Genomic DNA, 21,454 nt, shown 5'->3' on the forward strand with positions numbered 1-21,454 from the left:
ATTGAAGGACTACATATCCCCAAAGCCACCCCAACTGCTATCCCTTTTGTATCCATCCCAGTGGTCTCCAGACTTCACAGGATCTGTAGTTTATTTCTTAGCACAGGCCCAAGAACTTTAAAGTGGGTAGAGCTGATCTGACATTCCTTGGAAAACAGAACTCTTGCCTCTGTATTTCAGAGCCATTCTTTGTGATTTTCGGAGAAGGCAATGGCAACCCACTCCAGTACTCTTGCCTGGAAAATTCCATGGACGGAGGAGCCTGGTAGGCTGCAGCCCATGGGGTTGCTAAGAGTTGGACACGACTGAGCGACTTCACTTTCACTTTTCACTTTCATGCATTGAAGAAGGAAATGGCAACCCACTTCAGTGTTCTTGCCTGGAGAATCCCAGGGACGGAGAAACCTGGTGGGCTGCCATCTATGGGGTCGCACAGAGTCGGACACGACTGAAGCGACTTAGCAGCAGTAGCAGCTTTGTGATTTGTATAGGTCTTTTCTCTGGTTTCGGAGTGCTTGCTTCCTTCCCAATGAGGATTAAGGTGCAGAGTACTTAAGATGAGGCTCACATCGTGCTTTATGATGTTATGTATGAGTCAACCCGCCCTCCACGTCCATAAAAAGTCCTCGCCTTGGACTACAAATCCCAGCATGGCTTGCGAGGACGAACAGCCCGGACTACATTTCCCAGCCTGCTCCACGTCCCAAGATGGTAGCAAATAGAGGGGAGGGCCGGTGAAGGCTCTGAGGAGCTGTTATTGCGGACCCTGCCTCTTGGGTTCCCTTTCTGATGTAATCCAGGGGTTCCATCAGGGACTGGGGGTGCTTTGGACCAACCGTGCCTTTAGGGTCGTGGCCCCCAGTACTACGTTTCCCAGCGTGCCCAGCGGCCGATTGCCGTGACCTTTGTACCGTAATTTTTACTTCCCAAGGTGCCCTAGGCGGTCACCCAGGGATTTTCTTGGTGTAAGGGTTGCGGACTCAATTTCCCATGGTATCTGGCGTTTCTCAGGACCTAGGGAATCCATTCATTTATTCATTCATTCAAAATACTGTTCCCGATCGCGTTTTATTAGGTCTTGGCAATGGGAACAGGGATGCACACAGACGACAAAAATCCCTGTTCTCCTGGGGCTTATTTCTAGTTGAAGGGATAAAACAAACCCAAAATAAGTAAATCACATGGTATGAGGAAAGCGGTAAGGTGTATGGAAAAATTAGTTCTGTATTTTTTAGGACTCCCGGGCTATCAAGTCCGTTTCCCGCTTGGGTTCCTTGATACTCTGAACTACATTTCCCACATGCCCCGGGGCACATCTCCGGCCTTTAGACTCCATTTCCCAGCACCCCCAGGGGGCATCCTCTTACTCAGATTTCCTTTTGAAACCGCTGAGCCGCGAATTTCCCAGTGTACCTCGGGGCAGATCGAGGCCGGAATGTGGCCGAGACAGATTTCCGCTTGTGGACTCCACTCCACTCCGCCCCGCGGCCTTCTCTGAGGCTGTTGCCACGACCTCTCCCGGCTGCGGACTCCATTTCCCAGCGCGCCCCGGGGCGGCGTGGTGACGTTGCGCGCCGGGCGGGGGCCGGTAGATCCTTGGGCGGCGCGGGGCTGGCGGCAGTTCCCGGCGGCCCGGGGGCGGGCGGTGGCGGCGGCGGCGGCACTTGGGGCTCGGTCCTTGGCGCTCGCTCGCTCGCTCGTTCGCTCACGGGCGGGCGGGCGGCGCGATGTCGGATGAGGACGGCCCCGGGGCGGGCCCCGGGGCGGCGGCAGCAGCGGCCCGCGAGCGGCGGCGGGAGCAGCTGCGGCAGTGGGGGGCGCGGGCGGGCGCCGAGCCGGGCCCCGGGGAGCGGCGCGCCCGCACCGTGCGCTTCGAGCGCGCCGCTGAGTTCCTGGCGGCCTGCGCGGGCGGCGACCTGGACGAGGCGCGCCTGATGCTGCGCGCGGCCGACCCCGGCCCCGGCGCCGAGCTGGACCCCGCCGCCCCGCCGCCCGCCCGCGCCGTGCTCGACTCCACCAACGCCGACGGCATCAGCGCCCTGCACCAGGTCAGCGCCCGGGTCTGCGCCGCCCGGAGCACCCTCCCTCCCCTGCCCGGAGGCACCCCGGCCGGCCCTGCTCTGAGCCGTCCCCCTTTCCCTTCCGTCCCACCTGGGGCTCCCCTCTCCCGACCCTGAGCCTCTGGAGCTGACGTTGGCTTTTGCCATTCTGAGCCGCCCTTTCCCTGGCCCCGAACCGTCGCTGCCGGCCTCAGCTCGGTGCATCCCTGTCTTGTCACTTCGCGGTGCTCTTTCCCGACCTTGGGGGCTCTCTGCTAGTCTCGCCCGTGCGATCGCCATCCGTGCCACCTCGACTCTGCCATCTAGTGCTGGGCCTGCCTCTTTCCTGAGTCTGTGCCCCTTGCAGCCCCACCGGTGCCTCCTGTTCCCCCATAGGTACCAGTGCCCCACCCTTCCACCCCCAGCAGCATAGCATCGCCGTCCTCCCTGCCTGTGCTCTCCCTGCCGCCCGGCCTCTCAGCGTGGGGCCACCTCTGTCATCCCCGGCCCGTGCCATCTGTTGCTATCTAAGGGTGTTCTTTCCTGAGCCCCCACCTTCGAGGCTCTGTACTCCTGAAGTGAGTGCTTCCCTTGCCCGGATCAGCTCAGGCCGTCTCCCCTGCCCCCATTCACCCTCATGTCCTCCGTCATTTCTCCTTCTCGGGCTGTGCCACCTCTTGCCTCCCAAGGCAAGGCCTTCTCTCAGGGGTGTTTCTCCTCCAGGAACCTCCTCTCTCCCTCTCTCTCCTGTTGCTTTGGCCAGGTCTGCATCATCACACCCCCCTTTTTTTTCTGGGCAGACTCGAAGCACCCACCTCTTCCTGGCTTTGGACCGCCTCTCTATCCTCTGGTCACCTTGCATTCTCTGCCCGGATACCCTCCTGTGGATCTGGGCAGCGCCCCCCTCCTGCAGAGTGTGTCGTCTCTCCCAGCCCCGATCTTGTCACCTTCTCAAGAGATCCAGAGCCAGGTTACTCCCCTCTGTCCACAGCCTGGGCCCTCGTGGCTTCCCCAGATGCGCTAACCGCTGCCTTCGAGCTGCTTCTGTTCCAGAACCAGGCCCACCATAGGCCCCACTACCAGGGTTCTCTCTGGTTCGGGGTGCTCCTGTGACCCCCCACCCCCTTTCTTCAGTGGGGCCATCAGGCACAGTTCACAGAGGACCCCCTGTCCCCGAGGCTGTCTCCCTCCTAGTCGCCTCAAATTGGTCCAGTCCCCAGCCCTCTCTTCCCTGCCAGAACCCCTGGGGTTTGGTTACTTTGGGACCCAGAGAGGACCCAGGGAAGGGAACCTGGGCAGGGAGCAGGGGGCTGGGGAGGAGCCGGAAGGGGCCCATGTGCCAGGTTCCCAGGAGGAACTGCAGCTCAGGAGGGTAGGCCAGTCCTGAGTTCTGATCTCGGCTCCTCAAGTGAGTGGCTTCGAATGCGAGTCTTTTCTCTGCGCCTCAGGCGTCTTGCCTGCGAATGGGCTGGCAGGGACACCCTGCAGGAAGTACCTGATGTCCAGTTGGCGGTTTCAGCCCTTGGTCCAGGTGCCGTCTCTCACCCCCTCGCCCCACCCCAGCACCCCCAGGCCCGTGCCCTGCAGAGGCCGCAGTGTTCTCTGGGTCACCCTCCTCCCTCTAGAGGAGGGTCCCCCTTCCTGAGGCCTCACAGGGTCTCAGAACTTGACATGCCCGGGGCAGGGGCCTCAGGTTTCCGAGTCCCTTTCCTGCACCGCTGTCCCTGCCCCGGCTCCCCGGGACCTTTCTGAAGGCGTTCCTGGCCCTGCCTTTCAGGCTGGGCTGCGCTCCCCAGCCTGTCCCTTGGCCCAGACCCTGCCCCGCAGAAGGCCACCCCTGTCAGTCAGTGGGGTCCCTCTCGCCTTCCTGCTATAGGCGAGAGGAACTCACTCGCCATGGCTCTGCCAGAGGCCTGGAGGGGATTAGGGCATCCATCCGAGGCGCAGAGAGGGGGAGTCACCCAGCGGGGCTTTGGGTCAGGTCTGGGTGTTTGCTGACCAGCTTGTGCCAGCTTGCCCAAGACTGGCCTCGTTTTTAGCTCCGAAAGTCCCAGGTCCCAGGAAACCCCCGGACAGGCAGGCGGGATAGTCGCTCATGTTGTCTGGGTGAGTCCGGCAGCCGTGGTTTCTGTTCCCCCTGGAGCAGGTCCCCTGGCGTCAGCTCCCTGCTCTGGCTGTGACCCCAGGAGGTCTCACATCCCAGCCCCTACCCCTCGACAAGGTGACAAGGCCGGTATAGGCTGCCTCATCCCCAGATTACCTGGTAATTAGTGACTGGGGTCTGGGATAGGAAAGACTGTGAACCAGGATTCTTAGGTGTAAATAGGGAGGGGGTCGGAGAGTCTAGGTCCCCTGGGTCTGAGGGGGGAGGGGCGGGGGGCCTGGACCCCCAGGTCTGAGGAGGAGGGCGGGGCCTGGATTCTTGGTCCCTGGCGCCCAGGCCGCAGGCATCTTTCGCACGGATGCCTGTGCCCGTCCAGGTCCTTGAAAGGGAAAGGCCTGTCTCCCTCCTTGCCCCCCCTCTCATCACCATGGCAACCGGTGGAAATAAACGGCGCCCAGAGTTCATCCCGTTCCCAGGGCATGTGTGGCCCCCCTTTTGCAGCCTGAGTTTCCATGACTTCATGCTCTTGGCCCTCGTAGCTTCCTCCCCCTGCTCCAGGCGACTAGCCGTGGAGAGGTGAGGGAGTCGGAGGCTAATCTCCCCTGAGAACCCGGGAGGCCAGGTCCACTCCTGTCCCTCAGCGCTGCTCAGGCCCAGTGCCCACTCCGTGTTCGCACGCGTCCCGGGCGAAACCCTTTCTCACCCTGGCCTGCTGTGCGGCACCGGCGAGGGCTTTGGTCTCCTGGTGCTGGGATCTCTTCTTCCATCAGAGAAGACCCTGACAGCCCTTGGAGTGGGGAAGGTGCCCGTGGACGCCCCATGATGGGGCACCCTGTGCCTCTTCTCAGGCCCCAGGCCTGGGCGCACCTTCTCTCAGCCGTCTCTCCCAGTGTTGGGATCCTGCCCGGGACCCTCACCACTGCCCCGCCCCCTCCCAGGTTCGCAGGGACCTGGTGACCCTAGCAGCCCCGCATGGCCTTGGGCCCCAGGGTCTGCTGTCTTCCCACCAGGGACACGGCAGGGCTGTGGTCAGCTCTCCTGGAGAGTCTGCTGGGTCTGAGGAGGAGAGCCTGGGTCTCTTCCCTTGGGTTCAGTTCTGGGGGCCCATCCTCCGTGGTGACTGGGGTGCGTCTCGTGAACAGGCATGGTTCGGGATCCCTACAGCTCCTCTCCTCTCTGGCCAGCTCCTCCTCTCACGGTCACCAGTGAGCCCCAGAGGCCTGCCTGGCGTGGCCACCGGGAAGCCAGGCTGTGCAGGGCTGGGAGGGTCCCGCGGACATGGTGCCTTCCAGGACCCTTGGGGTCTTCCTCCGGATCCTTGCCCGGTCGGCCCTGGGTCCCCCTTGAGGCCCTGGCGGGGTCCTGCCTTGCCAGGCACGCAGAGGGGTCCGGGATGGTGAGGGTGACCCCCTGCCACACCCCCCCAGGCCTGCATCGACGAAAACCTTGAGGTGGTGCGCTTCCTGGTGGAGCAGGGCGCCACGGTGAACCAGGCGGACAATGAGGGCTGGACGCCCCTACACGTGGCCGCCTCCTGCGGTTACCTGGACATTGCCAGGTGAGGCGGGGAGGGTGGGCGGCCCGCTGGGCGTGGGGCCCGGACCCCTCCGTCCTGACCGCGGCCCGCCCCTGCCTCCCCAGGTACCTCCTGAGCCACGGGGCCAACATCGCTGCAGTCAACAGTGACGGGGACCTGCCTCTGGACCTGGCCGAGTCCGATGCCATGGAGGCGCTGCTGAAGGCGGAGATTGCCCGCCGAGGTGGGCCTGGGGCGGGGCGCAGGGCTCCTGCCGCTGGGGCCTCTGTTGCCAAGGACCCGGACCCCAGGGTCTCAGTGTGGCCTGGACCGTTTAACCGAGAAGAAGTAATTGAGGCAGCGTTTGGCTCATCTCGGGGTGACTGAGGAAACTGAGCACAGGAGTTGTGCTGAGGGGTGGGGGGCAGTGAGGAATGCTGAGTCTTCTGGGGGTCTGGTCTGCTGTACTCAGGATCACTGCGCCCCAGGGTCCTTAATAGGGGGCCCAGGACCCCCTAAACTCCCTGCCTGGCCACGCTCAGTTTTCTAGGGGGAGCCTGTGTGACTTGTAATAGGCGCCCACCTTCCCGCGCTCCCTCTCACAGTCGCTGATGACTAGACCGTGGGGAGGACTCGCCCGGCACCACTCGCTGGGGGGGCCACAGGTGGGAGATGGTGAGCACCCTCGCCCCGTCACCAGCGTGGTTTCTGGGTGACCATCTGCTCCTCCGAGTGGGTGTGGTGGCCGCGCCGCATCTGTGAGGAGGTGTGAGCGTGGGGCCAGGGGGTCTGGAGGGCCATGGGGGAGGCGTGGGGAGGCTGCTGAAGAACGGCCGGGTGTCCCAGGTGATTCCCAGCTTGGCTCGGGTTGGGAGGGATGAGGCTCCGCCCTGGGCAGGTGTTGGTGGCCGCAGGAATCCCGCGGGGCGCGAGGCGCTGGTGGGCGAGCCGAGTTCCGGAGCCTTGGTTTGCTTCAGATGTAGGGAGCGAAGCGAAGCAGAGACAGAACCGGGCTTTTCCTGCCTCCGCTTCTCCACGTTTTCACCTGGACAACTTCACACGCTGAGCCGGGTTTCACTAGCAGTCCGATGAGGGCAGCCTCCGCTGAGGCTCACCAGGGTTTTCAGCAGCTTCGTGTAGATACAGTGTCCGAGTGTGCGCTTTCTTCACCCTTTAGACACGTGCGGGCTCGTGTTTTGTTTTGTCTTTTTAGCGTAGTCATACTAAAGCTTATGTGTCCGTGAGCACATTGAGTTTGGATGATTCTGATCAGGCCCAAAGAAACCCCGAGCCCTGGGCTGTGACCCCCAACCTCCCCTCCCCCTTCAGCCCTGGGGGCCACCCGTGGGCTTTGTGTGGGGGGTTTGCCCATCCTGGACATTTTCCGTAAGTGGAATCCTGAAGTGTGGACTCCGGGTTTCCAGCTTCTTGTTGTGATTGCTTGTGCGCCCTCCCTGTCCGCGGGGGTGGACCTGCCCAGTTTCCCTCCCCCGGCCCCGCCTGCGCCCGCACCAGCCTTCACCCCTCCCCTGTTTACATGGCCCCTCAGCCTGGACCTGACTGCTCTGTCAGTTCTGCAGGTTTGGCAGGAACTTGCCAGCAAGTTCTGCAGGGAGACAACTCCGTCCGCCCTGTTATTGGTGATGTTAACCTTGAGCCTCATTCAGAGGACGCCAAGGTGACTCTGCTATGGAGGCGTCTTCTTCCCTTTGTTGTTAAAAAGCAGCCTGCAGGGCGATGCTTGGAGGCCACCGGGCCGGGTGATCTCTCAGGCCTCCTGTGTGTTCCTGCCGGAATTGCCCAGAGCTCTGATCACCTTCTCACAGTGACCCGTTGTGCCCCTCCTGCGGGCTGAAGGTCGCGGGGGTGGGGGGGCGGTTGGCTTGTAGGACCGACCAGGCACAAAGGCCTGTGATGTTACTGGGAAGACTGTCCGCTGCACTGCTGGGGGTGGGGCGCAGCTGCCTCTGAAATCCGGAGGCCTCGGTGATGTGGCTCCACGGTGCCTGTCTTGACATGAGGCCTCAGTGGACTGTGGTGGGCAGAATCTGTGCTTTACCACACTTTTAAGAGGAAGACAATTCATGGGCCTCTGTAACTGAAGTCTAGGAGTTATGTGGACTTCAGGCGTGGCTTGATCCGGGGTGCAGACACAGTTGAAAGCCTTCTCCCATCTCCCTGCTGAGCTCTGTGCTGGCTTCACTCCTAGGCTGGTTCTCTCGGTGAGGCACTTAGTGTGGCTCCTAGCAGTGCAGGCTGACACCCCGGCGGAACTGGAACTAGACTTCTCAGCAGCCCCAGCCCCAGCCCTCTGCCCTTAGGGCCACCCTGGTCACAGCCTGCCCTGAGCCAGTCGTGTGGCAAGAAGGATGGTCAGGCCTGGTGACGCAGCTGCCTGTGGAGCCAGGCTGTGGGCTCCTCATGTTGGAGCCACATCGGGTGAGCGCAGGGGTGAGGACAAGCAGAGAGGGGGCCTGGACGCTGGCAGCTCCAAGCGACAGCCCCTCCCCAGACACTGCTCACAGCCTGGGCCGCAGGGGTCGGCCCGAGCCCAGGACCTCCTGGCCAGTTTGCTCAGAAGGGCTACGGTCAGACCCACAGAGACTTGGGCTGGAAGGAATCCCAACATTAGGACAGGGATGCTGGCTGGTTACTCTCAGAGGTGGGCAGCTTTGACAGGCAGTTCCAGTCCTGGCGAGGCCCAGCCACGGCGCTCTTTTCTCTGGCTGGCAGGCACACGGGTGATTCCAGCCTCTGTGTGAACAGCTAGACGGACGGCATGGAGGTGTTTCCATCCTCTGTGTGAACAGCTAGACGGACGGCACGGATTGTAGCTGGAGATCCTCACTCCCAGTGCTCCAGCAGTTCCACTCCTAGGTCACCCAATGGCACCCTCCCCGTCGAGCTTCCCAGTGTTGAGAGGCTGTCAGTTCAGTCGCTCAGTCCTGTCCAAATCTTTGCGACCCCATGGATTGCAGCACGCCAGGCTTCTCTGTCCATCACCAACTCCAGAGCTTGCTCAAACTCATGTCCATCGACTCAGTGATGCCATCCAACCATCTCATCCTCTTTTGCCCCCTTCTTTTCCTGCCTTCACTCTTTCCCAGCGTCAGGGTCTTTTCAAATGAGTCAGCTCTTTTTTTTCTGTTCAGGTGGTCAGAGTATTGGAGCTTCAGCATCAGTCCATCCAATGAATATTCAGGGTTGATTTCCTTTAGGATTGTCTGGTTTGATCTCCTTGCAGTCCAAGGGACTCTCAAGAGTCTTCTCCAATACCACAGCTCAAAAGCATCAATTCTTCAGTGCTCAGCTTTCTTTATGGTCCAGCTCTCACATCCATACATGACTACTGGAAAAACCATGGCTTTGACTAGACTGACCTTTGTTGGCAAAGTAATGTGTCTGCTTTTTAATATGCTGTCTAGGTTGGTCATAGCTTTTCTTCCAAGAAGCAAGCGTCTTTCAGTTTCATGGCTGCAGTAGTTTAGGAGCCCAGAAAAATAAAGTCAGCCGCTGTTTCCACTGTTTCCCCATCTATTTGCCATGAAGTGATGGGACCAGATGCCATGATCTTAGTTTTCTGAATGTTGAGCTTTAAGCCACCTTTTTCACTCCTCTTTCACTTTCATCAAGAGACTTTTTATTTCTTTTTCACTTTCTGCTGTAAGGCTGGTGTCATCTGCATATCTGAGGCTATTGATATTTCTCCCGGAAATCTTGATTCCGCTTGTGCTTCATCCAGCCCGGCATTTTGCATGATGTACTCTGCATCTAAGTTAATAATAAGAAGAAGAAGTGAAGTCGCTCGGTCGTGTCTGACTCTTTGCGATCCCATGGACTATAGCCTACCAGGCTCCTCCATCCATGGAATTTTCCAGGCAATAGTACTGTAGTGGGTTGCTATTTCCTTCTCCAGGTTAAATAAGCAGGGTAACAATATACAGCCTTGACGTACTCCTTTTCCTATTTGGAACCAATCTGTTCCATGTCCAGTTCTAAGTGTTGCTTCTTAACCTGCATACAGATTTCTCAGGAGGCAGGTCAGGTGGTCTGTTATTTCCATCTCTTTCAGAATTTTCCATAGTTTGTTGTGATCCACACAGTCAAAGGCTTTGCATAGTCAATAAAGCAGAAGTAGATGTTTTTCTGGAACTCTTTCGCTTTTTTTGATGATCCAGAGGATGTTGGCCATTTGATCTCTGATTCCTCTGCCTTTTCTAACTCCAGCTTGAACATCTGGAAGTTCACGGTTCATGTATTGCTGAAGCCTGGCTTGGAGAATTTTGAGCATTACTTTACTAGCGTGTGAGATGAGTGCAGTTGTGAAGTAGTTTGAGCATTCTTTGGCATTGCCTTTCTTTGGGATTGGAATGAAAACTGACTTTTCCAGTCCTGTGGCCACTGCTGAGTTTTCCAGATGTGCTGGCATATTGAGTGCAGCACTTTCACAGCATCGTCTTTTAGGATTTGAAAAATAGCTCAACTGGAATTCCGTCACCTCCACTAGCTTTGTTCATAGTGATGCTTGCTAAGGCCCACTTGACTTCACATTCCAGGATGTCTGGCTCTAGGTCAGTGATCACATCATTGTGATTATCTGGGTCGTGAAGATCTTTTTTGTAGCAGTTCTTCTGTGTGTTCTTGCCATCTTTTCTTAGTATCTTCTGCTTCTGTTAGGTCCACGCTGTTTCTGTCCTTTATTGAGCCCGTCTTTGCATGAAATGTACGCTTGGTGTCTCTAATTTTCTTGAAGAGATCTCTAGTCTTTCCCATTCTGTTGTTTTCCTCTCTTTCTTTGCATTGATCACTTAGGAAGGCCTTCTTATCTCTCCTTGCTATTCTTTGGAACTCTGCATTCAGATGGATGTATTCTGAGGGAGCTCCTCATTCAGTTGAGAGGGTGAGGGTGGGCCAACGCCAAATCCAGAAGAGATCAATCAGTACTCTGTAGAAGAGTGATCTGTGATAGGGAAAACTGCCAGGGGGATATGCAAAAGAGTGGGTGTGGACATTAGCCATTAAAACTTTATTTACAGACATAGGCTGTGTCCAGAAGAGGCAGATCCACAGTGTCAGGAAGTGGGTTAGTGGTTATCAGGCTCTGGGCAGGGACTGCTTGATGGGGTAAGAGGTTTCCTTTTGGGGTGATGAGAAAGTTCAGGTACAGATAGATAGGGTTGATGGCGGCACATAGTGAATGTCCTAAAAGCCACTGAATCGCACGTTTGGTGAAATAGATAAACCTGTGTGAACTGAACAGCTTGCCTGCATGCACAGATGCTGGTTTGCCCCCCTCCATCAGGAGTTCTGTTAATAAACACGGGCGAATCTCCACAAAACACAAAACTGCAGAAGGATGCCTTTGAACAGGCAGGACACTAACTGTGGCTGCAGAAGAAGGTCTGCAAACCCCGCCTTTCCCTGCCCGCCAGGCGCCTGTGTCTATAATAGGACTGAATGTAGGTGATTCCCTTTAAGGAGGTCGGGCGGGAGGGGCTGGGTCTCTGAGTCCCGGGTACTTTCCTGGCCTGCGGGTGAGCCCTCACCAGCCAGACCTTCCTGGAATAGTTCCCCTGGGAGTTCCTCAGCCAGGGCACCCTGAGGCAATCCCAGCGGAGTTTAGTCCCAGTGCCCAGCTGCCAGACCTGGACGAACTGGGGCCCCTCCATGGACTGGGGCCCCTGCATAGCCTGGGGCAGGGTTTACAACCTTGTAGTAAGGGTGTGCCAAGGTTCCTGCTCCTGAAAGCAAATTCGTGAAGGCTGTTAGCTCCGGGGCCCCCTGGTACTGCTGTGAGCCAAGCGCCGAGTACGCGCTTCTCTGCCCGCACTGTCCAGTGGGAAGCCAGAGGCAGCCACACGCATAATCAAGGATTTACAGGAAGACACTTTAAAAAAACAGAAACAGGTGAGGTTCATTTTAGGAACATGGTTTACTTAATCCGAACGTCCAGGGCATTGTCATTTCTGTGTGCAATCAGTGTAAGGAACTATTCGTGAGCTGCTGCACGTTCTTTCTACGCTTTGAAATCCTGCATGTTGGCGGTCTGCAGCCTGGCTCAGCAGCTGCTCCGTGGTTGCACGGCTGCCGACCACATGCAGGATGGCTCCGTCCTCGGCTGCACGTGGGCAAGTGAGCAGTTCCGCAGTGGGAAAAATAGCAGACAGGAACAAAGCTCCCAGGAGGAGCACACAGCCCTTAGAGGAGATGCCCATTTCTGACTGCCATCTTGACCGCTCTTAATGGGCAAACCACAGATTCTCCGTGACGGTTGGAAGGGACTGTTGCGCCCTCAACAGGGCTGCCTGTTTTCGATCCAGAATCGACTTCTGTTTCATGTAAAGCTTCCCCTTGCCCTCTCGTCGGTGAGTTCAGAGCACTTTTCCTGAAACCGACGAGAGGAAGCATGCTGGCCCCTCCCCAGATGGCGCAGGGGGTGGCTGGTGAGGGTGTTGTCGCCCCAGTGGCCTGGGTGTCCTCAGTGGCTTCTGCTTGGTTTGTCCTCTTGTGAGTGATGAAGGTGACAAAACACAGGAAGATGCCGGGCTAAGGGCCGTATCAGTAGTGAAAGGGGAGGTGAGACCTGAGATCCCCCAGCCCCCAGCAGGGACCCCCAGTGCAGTCCACGGCTGCCCGCTTGGGAAGTGACAGTGCTGACCCCGGCTCCCCTGAGCCCCCTGGGAGCACACAGGCCAGGTGCTGCCCTGGGTCTCGCGGGGGGCCCAGCTCCCCTGAGCCCCCAAGGAGCACACACAGGCCAGGTGCTGCCCTGGGTCTCGCGGGGGGCCCGGCTCCCCTGAGCCCCCAGGGAGCACACAGGCCAGGTGCCGCCCTGGGTCTCGCGGGGGGTACCCCACCTCTTACCGCTTCTGGTCCTCCCAGGTGTGGACGTGGAGGCAGCCAAACGGGCGGAGGAGGAATTGCTGCTTCACGACACAAGGTGCTGGCTGAACGGGGGCGCCATGCCCGAGGCGCGGCACCCCCGCACGGGGGCCTCCGCCCTGCACGTGGCCGCCGCCAAGGGCTACATCGAAGTGATGAGGTAAGCCGGGCCTCATCCCCTGCCCCCGCACCCAGCGCCCTGGTCCCTTCTCTCCGTTTTACGCCTTCCTGAGGGTTTCGTCTGTTCCTGCCCCTTTCTCACTGTGCAGTAAAGACATGCGTTTCCCTCCAAGTACAGCCTTAGCTGCACCCACGTCTGGATGTGCAGGCTTTTCACTGCCCTTCAGTTTAAGACAGTTTCCAGCTTGTAATCTTCTTTGACCCAGAGATCATTTAGAAGCATGTTGTTAATTTACAAATATACGGGGTTTTCTAGTCACGGTTTCATTAGAGCCATGCCTCCTCTTATTGCACTTCGCCAATAGTATTTTCCTTTTTCTTTTTTAACAAATTGAAGATTGCAGCAGCCCTGCATTGTCAGATGACGGTGAACGTTTTTTAGCAAAATAAAGTATTTTTTAAGTTACGTACATTGGGTTTTATTTCACACATAATGCTATTGCACACTTAATAGACTTAAGTTTTCCATGCACTGGCAAACAAGAGCAGTTCACATGACTCGCTGTATTGCAGTAAAGCCAGCTGGTTGTCTGGAGCTGAACCCTCCATACTTCCTGAGTCCACCTGTGCTCATTTCCCAGCTTAATCTCGCTGTGGTCCTAGAGCAGGTTCTCTGTGAGTCCTAATTTTTGAGATCTGTCAAGGTTTGCTTCACACCCCAGTCAGTGTCAGCCAGGAAAGAAGTGTGTTGTCAAGGACAGCACCGTATATAGGTTATTAGGTCAACTTTGTACTCATGCTGTTTAAATCTTCTGTATCCCTAGTGATTCTTTCTTTTCCCATCTGCTGCTTCTGTCAGTTGCTGTGAGAGAGTGTGATAAAATGTGGTAAAATGTCTCACTACGCCTGTGGGGCTTTCCTGTTTCTCCCTGTCTTTGTGTGTTTTGTGTTACGGATTTTAAGGCCAGGTCATTTGGTGCATACATATTTTAAATTGTTGCCCTGTACACTCCCTTTCTCTCATCCCCACATCAGTCTTGTCCCATTTCTGACCGCCTCACCCCTTCCTGTCAGAGTAGCTGGTTCTGCTTCTTATCAGGCTCCCCTTGTATTTAGTATGACAATGGAGTTCCGGCGAATCCCTCTATCTCTGCTCACTTCTGTGTTAATGAATTTTTAGGAAGGTTTTCTGGGGGAGCTCTCTGGTGGTCTAGTGGTTAGGGTTCTGGGCTTTCACTGCTGTGGCCCAAGTTCAGTCTCTGCTCAGGGAACTGAGATTCCGCAGGCAGCACGGAATGGCTGGAAAAGAAGGGAATGTTTTCCAGTAAGGAACTTAAGATGACCCCTGATAGCTTGGGGCTCATATCCTGGCTGTCTCCTCTAATTTGGAGGTAGGGTGCCCCATCCTCTGTAGTTCCAGTGAAAGTCCCAGGTCCTATACTATCTGGGCACCTGTTTATCCCAGGGCTGATCCCTGTGGCAAGGAGGATGGGACACTGTGAATGGTCAGGCCTGGTAACATGGCCAGCCCTGGAGGCTGTGCCCTCTTCTGCCCGTGACTTCCCCTCCTGAGTCTCAGGTGGCTGCTTCAGCTCCTGCCATTGCATCTGCATCCCAGGCAGCCAGCAGGAAAGGGGGCCAAAGGAGTGAATGTCTGTTTCTTTTAAGAGAACAATCCAGAAGTGATATACACACTTAGTGCTGACATCCCCATTTGCCAGACCCTACTCAGCTGGCCATTCCTAGCTATGAGAGACAGAGATTCCAGATCCAGTGGTCCATGGTGGTGGTGATCTCCTGGGAAAGAACCCTCTAAGCCGGGGTTCCGTCTTGGCACTGGCGTTTGGTCCCGATCCGTCCTTGCTGGGGGGCGGTCCTCTGCGTTGTGGGAGGTTTCGGTGCATCCTCAGCCTACCCACTGGTGCCCCCGGCACTGCCCCTACGTTGTGACGGCCAGAAACATCTCCAGACGCCCCCTGGCGGCAGCGTTGTCCTGGCTGAGAACCGCTGCCCCAAGCCAGTGGGCTCCTGGAACCCTGCCGCCCCCACGCCGCCCCTCCTGGGGGGTTTCAGCCTTTCTCTGCACTTGGGCACTGGGGAACACCCTCCTCCACCTCCGCTGGGGCTGTCCCAGCACAGGGGAGGTGTCAGGAGTTGAGCCCTGCAGGTTCAGGGAGCAGGGTCCCAGAGGCCACCTGATAGGCTGGGGAGGGGTCAGAGCCCGTGGCAGAAGCGTCTCCTTGGTGAAGGGCGCCTCAAGGCCCAGGCCTGTTTTCGGCCCTGTCACAGCTGGTTCTGACCATGGCCCCTAGCCCCGAGCCCCTGTCTCGGCCCTTGAACCCAGACCTCCCCGGCCCCCAGGCTGCTCCTCCAGGCTGGCTACGACCCGGAGCTGCGTGACGGAGACGGCTGGACGCCCCTGCATGCCGCGGCCCACTGGGGTGTGGAGGATGCCTGCCGCCTGCTGGCGGAGCACGGCGGGGGCATGGACTCGCTGACCCACGCGGTGAGGGCCTGGCCTAGCTCCTGGGGGCCGCGGGGCGGGAGGGCCTCCACCTCCGCCTACTCCTCACCTGCCCTAACCCTTGCCCACCCAGGGGCAGCGTCCCTGTGACCTGGCGGACGAGGAGGTGCTGAGCCTGCTGGAGGAACTGGCCCGGAAGCAGGAGGATGTGAGTCTCCATCTGCAGTCAGGACCGGGGGCCTCCGCGAACCTGGGGAGCCGCCCTTCCCCAGCCAGTGACGGGGCCCAGCGGGGAGCTGTGATCAGCGGCACCGCTGGGCATCTCGGGGTGCCGATGGAGCTGGTCATCCCTGGGATGTCCCCGCACCAGCGCAGGGCCAGGCCTTGTCACTGGAAAAACTCAGAAGGAAGGGGCAAACGGCTGGATTTGGGATCTGAATCCCAGCTCTGCCCTTCATTTGCTGCGTGAGCTCAGACCAGTCCGGTAGTCTCTCCGGGCCTCAGGAAAATGGGCAGAATACTAAACAGCGTGAATGGTCACGCTAAATGAGTTACGCGGGCTGTTACCTGGAACACGTGTCGTGCAACGAGTGGCGTATATGTTACTGACCCAAAGCATTCAGAACCCACCTGTCTCATAGCGCTCTGAGGTAGCAGGAATCATCTGAGGCCTCCCGGGTCAGATCTCTGTTTAAAGCTTGGCCGCGGCGACATTGAGGGAGAAGGTGGTGGTTTCGGCTTGGTGGACTGGAGGGGCGGCTCACCCACATGTTGAGGGAGCCGCACTGTGCAGAGGCTGGGGGAGGAACCAGATGGTACCCGGAGGGGGATGCGGGGCAGGGACAGGGGCAGACCCCAAAGGGCCTTGAAAGCCAGGCAGGAGCACGTGAGGGGGCCAGGGGCCCCCGGAGGGTTAGTGGGTGAGGCAGGGTTTCTGGGCGCTGAGGGCACAGATGAAGCCTGGGGGCCTCTGGGGGACCTGCAGCACTTGAGGTTTGCTGAGAGGAGAGGCGGAGCCGTGGGGTCGGCTCAGGTGTGAAGACTCGGGCGGAACTGGCCGAGAGCAGCCGTGGGGGAGGCAGCTGTGTCCGGGTGTGCCGGGGGTCCCCGGAGGCGGAGGCTCCAGGAGTACTCACTGGAGACCCAGGGCGCTCTGCAGACGAGTCCACAAAGCACCCGGTCCACCCCCCAGCACAGCTCTGTGTGGGACCCAGGAGGGTCTGCCCGTCCTGCCCCCTTCCCAGCAGCCCCTTCCCCCTTGCAGCTTCGGAACCAAAAGGAAGCTGCCCAGAGCCGGGGCCCGGAGCCCCAGGGGCCCTCCAGCAGCAAACACCGAAGGTAGGGGGTGGCGCCCTGTGGGAAGTGGGCTGGAGGCCCCCAGTGCTTGGGCCCCAGCACCCACCCTCCCCTTTCCACCAGGAGCTCCGTGTGCCGTCTGAGCAGCCGCGAGAAGATCTCCCTCCAGGACCTGTCCAAGGAGCGCCGGCCCGGGGGGGCAGGGGGCACCCCCATCCGGGACGAGGACGAGGGAGAAGAAGCCCCCTCAGGTGAGGGGCGGGGGGCCTGGACCCCCGGGTCTGAGGGATGAGGAGGGGCTGATGCTTCTTCTGAGGTGTCCGTCTTCCCACCCCACAGAGCCACCCCCTGCAGAATGCAGAGCCCTCAACGGCGTCTCCTCCCCACCGCCCTGTAGCCCTGGGAGCCCTGTGGTGAGTGGGGGCCTGGGGGTGGGGCGGGGTTGTCCCAAGCCTAGCGTCAGGGCCACGGGGTGGAGACCGCGGGCCCAGAACCCTCTGGGGCTCCTGCGGCCTTTCCCTGGCTGTTCCCGTCCCCGGCGGTAGTTTGCTGTGGGCCTTCTGGGGGCAGCACGTGAAATTCTTGAGAAGAAGGGCCCTGTCGTGGTAACAGAGACCTTTCTCTTCTCCAGACCCCCGAGGAGGCCCCCTTCTCCAGGCGCTTTGGCCTCCAGAAGACTGGCAGCTCTGGGGCTCTGGGGCCCACGGACTGGCGCGGGGCTGAGGGCACCCCGGGGGCCGGGCTGCAGCGCTCCGCGTCCTCCTCGCGGCTGGAGGGTGCGTCCACTCAGGTGAGCGCTGGGGGGAGGCCCGGGGAGCAGACCCTGCCCAGCAGGGAGAGTAGCTGCCTGTCTCCTCTCTCCGCAGGGCCGGGAGCCCCGTCTTGCCAGAGTCCCCCCAACCCCCTCCCAGAAGGTGCCGGAGCCCTCTTGCCCGTGAGTATGGCGGGACAGCCTCTCCGGGGTGGGGGGCAGGTCGGGGTTCCTGTCTTGTACCCGGGGTTCTCTGGGGTCCGCTCCCTGCCTCCCACCACTCCTGGCCTCAGTTTCCCTTTTGGTGCCGCAAGTAAAAGCGCCCAAGGCTGCGGTGTTCTGGCTTCCCGGGGGCCCCTGCCCCCTCTCCTGCCCTCCTCTCTGACTCTGGCCCTGCGCTGCGACCAACCCCCTTCACACCCACAGGGCTTCCTTCCTCCCGCTCAGGTCTGTTTAAATGTCAGCTTCTCTGGGAGGCCCACCACCCGCCCTGCGCGCACCCCCACAGCGTGCGGGCATACCTCCGGGCTCCGGTCCTGGCTCGTTTTTCCCCAGACTACTTTATCCTCTTGACATTGTGGGACCCTGTCTTCTTGTGGTGACTGTTCATGTTGCATCGTTTCTGCTCAGATCTGACTCATGGGGCAGAGATTATTCGTTTCCTTAGCTTCTTGCTTTGTGTGGGTGCCCGCCACGTAAGGCGAGCTTGAGTAATACTTGCCGATTGAATGAATTCACACAGGTCTGAGATCTCCAGGCCTCCTCCTCCCTTGGGTAACTCCACTCCTCCCCCCAGGACCCCCGAGCCCGAGTCCCCGGTGAAGCCCAATGTCCCCGTAGCCTCCGCAGCGCCTCCAGCGGACTCCCGGGACCGCCGGAGGTGAGGCGAGACCCCAGCGTTACCCAGGAGCCCCGGGGCTGGTGGGGGTGGACCTGGGGGAGCTTGTCCCAGGGTCCTCTGGCCGAACTCGACTCCCCCTGGGAGTGTCGGCCATGGGACAGGACAGGGTCCAGAGGAGCCCTCTCTGAAGTCGGGCCCCTCACTCAGGACCTACCAGATGCCAGTGCGGGACGAGGAGTCTGAGTCTCAGCGGAAAGCGCGCTCTCGCCTCATGCGCCAGTCTCGGAGGTCCACGCAGGTGTGGGAGGGGACGGACCCCGGTCTGAGGGAGGAGGGGCCAGGGGCCTGGACTCCATCCTGAAGGGGCTGGCCCCTCCACCCCGACTGCCCACTCCCCGTGCAGGGTGTGACCCTGACGGACCTGAAGGAAGCAGAGAAGGCTGCAGGAAAGGCCCCGGAGGCCGAGAAGTCGAGCGTGCAGAGCCTGGTGAGAGGGGTCAGGTGATCGGTCAGTGGGTGGGAAGAGATGCCCTCATTCTCTGACCTCCGCCCCTCCCCACAGGACCCTTCCCGGCGACCCCGAGTCCCCGGGGTCGAGAGCACTGATGGCCCAGCCCAGAGAGGTGAGGCTGGTCTCTGGGAGGTAGTCCTCCTGACCCGCGTCCGGTTTTCCTGGGGGTCGGGCCCAGGGACCCCTTGTCCAGCATTGGGCTGATTCCTGCCCCTCCCCCAGCAGAGGCGCCCGACGGGCAAGGGCAGGGGCCGCAGGCGGCCAGGGAGCCCCGCAGAGTCGGCAAGGAGTGGAGGGGCCCTGCCGAGGTGAGGGGTGGCGCCCGGCGGGCCGCGGGTGGGCCTGGGGGCGGGCCCAGCTCCCCTCCCCGCTGAACCCCACCTCCGCCCGCAGGGGGAGGAGGCGGAGCCGGCGCCGGCCGACCGCAGCCCAGAAACCAGGTATGGGGCGGGCAGGCCGGGTCTGGGCTGTCGTGGGGCCGTGGGCGCCCCATGACGGCCTCCCCGCCCCCACCGCAGCACTCCCGAGGGCGATCCCTCATCCCGCAGGCAGCGGGACCTCAACCCAGACCCAGAGCCGGAACCGGACGAGCCGGACGGAGGCTTCAGGAAGGTTCGCGACCCCACCGTTAACTGAGCCCCCGTCAGTTGGCTTTGTATCCCTGCCCTGCCGCCCCCTGCCCAGGGGCCCTGCCTGACCCACCCGCGCACTCTGCGCCCTTCCGGCCTCAGCCGGGCCGCAGCCACCCACCCCACCCCCGCAAGCCTGCCGCGTCTCTGCCGGCGAGCCTGACGCCCTGTCCCTCCTGGGCCCGCAGCTGTACGCCGAGCTGCGCAGTGAGAACGAGCGCCTTCGCGAGGCCCTGACCGAGACCACCCTGCAGCTGGCGCAGCTCAAGGTGGAGCTGGAGCGCGCCACGCAGGTGAGGAGCCGGGGCCTTGGAAGCGAGGGGGTTGGCGAGGGTGCGGGTGCCGGCTCCGGGTCTCCGGGAGGGAGGACCATCCGGAGCACCCAGGGCGGAGGGACCCGGAAAGGCTGGTGGGATCCTTGCGGGGAGGAGTCTGGGCCACTGAGGGGGCTGGGGGCGGGGCCAATACCTCAGGGGTGGGGCCCGGGCCCGGAAGGGCCGGGCGGTTCGGGCCCGCAGCGAGTCTCGGCCCCGGATGTCTTTACTCTGCTCTACTGGTTTCCCCTTACGCCCGTGGCCGTGCGGCTGCTTGTCTGACCCCTGCTCTTTTTCTGTCCTCCCCAGAAGCAGGAGCGCTTTGCAGAGAGGCCTGCCCTTTTGGAGCTGGAGAGATTCGTGAGTAAGGCTAGTCAGGGTGGGACTAGATATGTCCCGGCCTTACGAGCCCTTATGGTCTGGAGGAAGAGGTCCGCATTGACCTCTGCCCTTTGCTTGCCCCTCTCCGCCATACTTGACCCCCCAGTTCCCCACCCCGTCCAACCTTACCCTGTTGATTCCAGGAGCGCAGGGCCCTGGAGCGAAAGGCAGCCGAACTGGAGGAGGAACTGAAGGTGAATGCTAGCGGGGAGCTGAGGGCAGAGAGCCAGCCAGGGTGGGCCGTGGGTTCAGCCTGCCCAGGGCCACCCGGCTGACCCGTCTTCCCACCTCACAGGCCCTGTCCGACCTCCGGGCTGACAACCAGAGGCTCAAGGATGAGAACGCAGCCCTGATTCGCGTCATCAGCAAACTCTCCAAGTGACTCTGGAGGAGCCCCTCCCCTGCACCCATATTTATACAGCTGCTTCTGCCACACGCACCCCTTCCCCCGCGTGAGCACGAGTGACAGGGCTCCCGGGGGAGTCTCCGAGAAGCCATAACCTCCCCTCGGGCCCTCCAGGCTGGGAGGGGAGTACAGAGAGCCCAGGAGCCAAGGGGGGGCCATCAGAGGCCGGGATGGAGGCGGGAGGCCGAGCCAGGTAGGGGGACGTCGCTGAGCAGGGACTGGGGCTGAGCGGGACCCGGGAGGGACCGAGGACCAAGAAGCACCGAGACCAGGAACCAGGACCAGAGTGGCCGCCCAGAGGTCCCCCTCTCACGTGTGATGTCACCCTCACCACCCCTCCCGCCCCAGAACAGGGATCCGAGAATGTGCCAAGAGCCCCGCCGGCCTCGGCCAGGCGGGCCTGTATATAGGGTCCGCGTGCAATAGGGAGGGATGTCTTCTATTTTTTGCGGCCCCCTCCCCGCCCACCGTCCGGGGCAGGGGGAGAAGGTATTTTCGAGACAAAGCACAGGCACCACAAATAAAAGTCGTGAAGTTGCCACTCAGTGACTACATCCTTGGCTGGAGGCGGGGCCCCGCTTCCTGCTGATGTGCTGCAGCTGTGCGTGACCAGACCACAGGACCGAGCGGGTGGGGTGCTGAAGGGCGGGAAGGGGCTTCAGGAAGAACGCTCAGTTGGAGCAAAGGCTCCCAACCAGTGCTGACATCGTCAAAAGTTGGCTTGGCACGAAGCAGGCAGGGTCAGTCAGGCAAGGGATAGGGGCTGTGATTATTGGGCTGGGGAGCTCGGCTCTTGCCATTACAGTTTTTGAAACAAATTTGCGTCAGTTACCAGCATTTAAAGTTTGGGGAATAGGAATCTAATAGTACAAACTATTCAGTTCAGCGTGGCAACAGTCGGCTGGAGCCCAATAGGAGCCATCCTCTAAGTTGGGGCATTCATTCATTGATTCAATCACTCCATCATTCGGGATCCTGTTTTACTTGCCAGGCCCTGGCCTGCCTGTCGATGGTGGAGTACCGATTGAGACAGGTAAAGATCCGATACATTTTAGAGGAGAGTCAGGAGGCATCCAGTAACAAATGTGTTGCAGGTGGTGGTGCTGAGGGGGAAAGCAGAGGCAGCAGGGGTTAGGGAGGCTGCTGTGCACGTGGGGGTGTGGAGACGGGCAGGGCCAGGATGCATGGGGGATGAGGAGG

General features: G+C 60.2%; 1 protein-coding gene and 1 long non-coding RNA gene across 7 annotated transcripts; one reads left to right on the forward strand and one right to left on the reverse strand.

Moving 5' to 3' along the window:
* The first annotated feature begins 1,590 nt into the window (after positions 1–1,590).
* Positions 1,591–20,795, forward strand: PPP1R12C (protein phosphatase 1 regulatory subunit 12C). 5 transcript variants are annotated; one of them, XM_024979381.2, is made up of 22 exons: positions 1,591–2,048; positions 5,571–5,701; positions 5,785–5,903; positions 12,542–12,701; positions 15,023–15,167; positions 15,259–15,333; positions 16,390–16,463; positions 16,545–16,672; positions 16,761–16,834; positions 17,053–17,211; positions 17,288–17,355; positions 17,915–18,052; positions 18,221–18,311; positions 18,417–18,500; positions 18,576–18,636; positions 18,747–18,832; positions 18,918–18,964; positions 19,043–19,136; positions 19,342–19,446; positions 19,777–19,836; positions 19,992–20,042; positions 20,144–20,795. In XM_024979381.2, exons 1-22 carry the CDS (start codon positions 1,728–1,730, stop codon positions 20,228–20,230), a joined length of 2,358 nt encoding a protein of 785 aa, XP_024835149.1. In that variant the 5' UTR covers positions 1,591–1,727; the 3' UTR covers positions 20,231–20,795. The 5 variants fall into 5 exon arrangements, with proteins under 5 accessions (XP_024835149.1, XP_024835151.1, XP_024835150.1 ...); XM_024979383.2 differs by having other exon boundaries at positions 19,777–19,827; XM_024979382.2 differs by having other exon boundaries at positions 18,750–18,832.
* On the reverse strand, positions 13,129–18,317 carry LOC112442387 (uncharacterized). Of its 2 annotated transcripts, XR_009491458.1 has the most exons (4): positions 18,228–18,317; positions 17,694–17,804; positions 15,235–17,244; positions 13,129–14,637 (listed from the first exon to the last, which is right to left on the reverse strand). It is a non-coding gene; the product is annotated as an uncharacterized lncRNA (long non-coding RNA). The 2 variants fall into 2 exon arrangements; XR_003030498.2 differs by having other exon boundaries at positions 13,129–17,244.
* Positions 20,796–21,454: the final 659 nt, after the last annotated feature.

Source organism: Bos taurus, chromosome 18, assembly GCF_002263795.3.
Source record: "Bos taurus isolate L1 Dominette 01449 registration number 42190680 breed Hereford chromosome 18, ARS-UCD2.0, whole genome shotgun sequence".
In the NCBI taxonomy this organism is placed as follows: Eukaryota; Metazoa; Chordata; class Mammalia; order Artiodactyla; family Bovidae; genus Bos; species Bos taurus.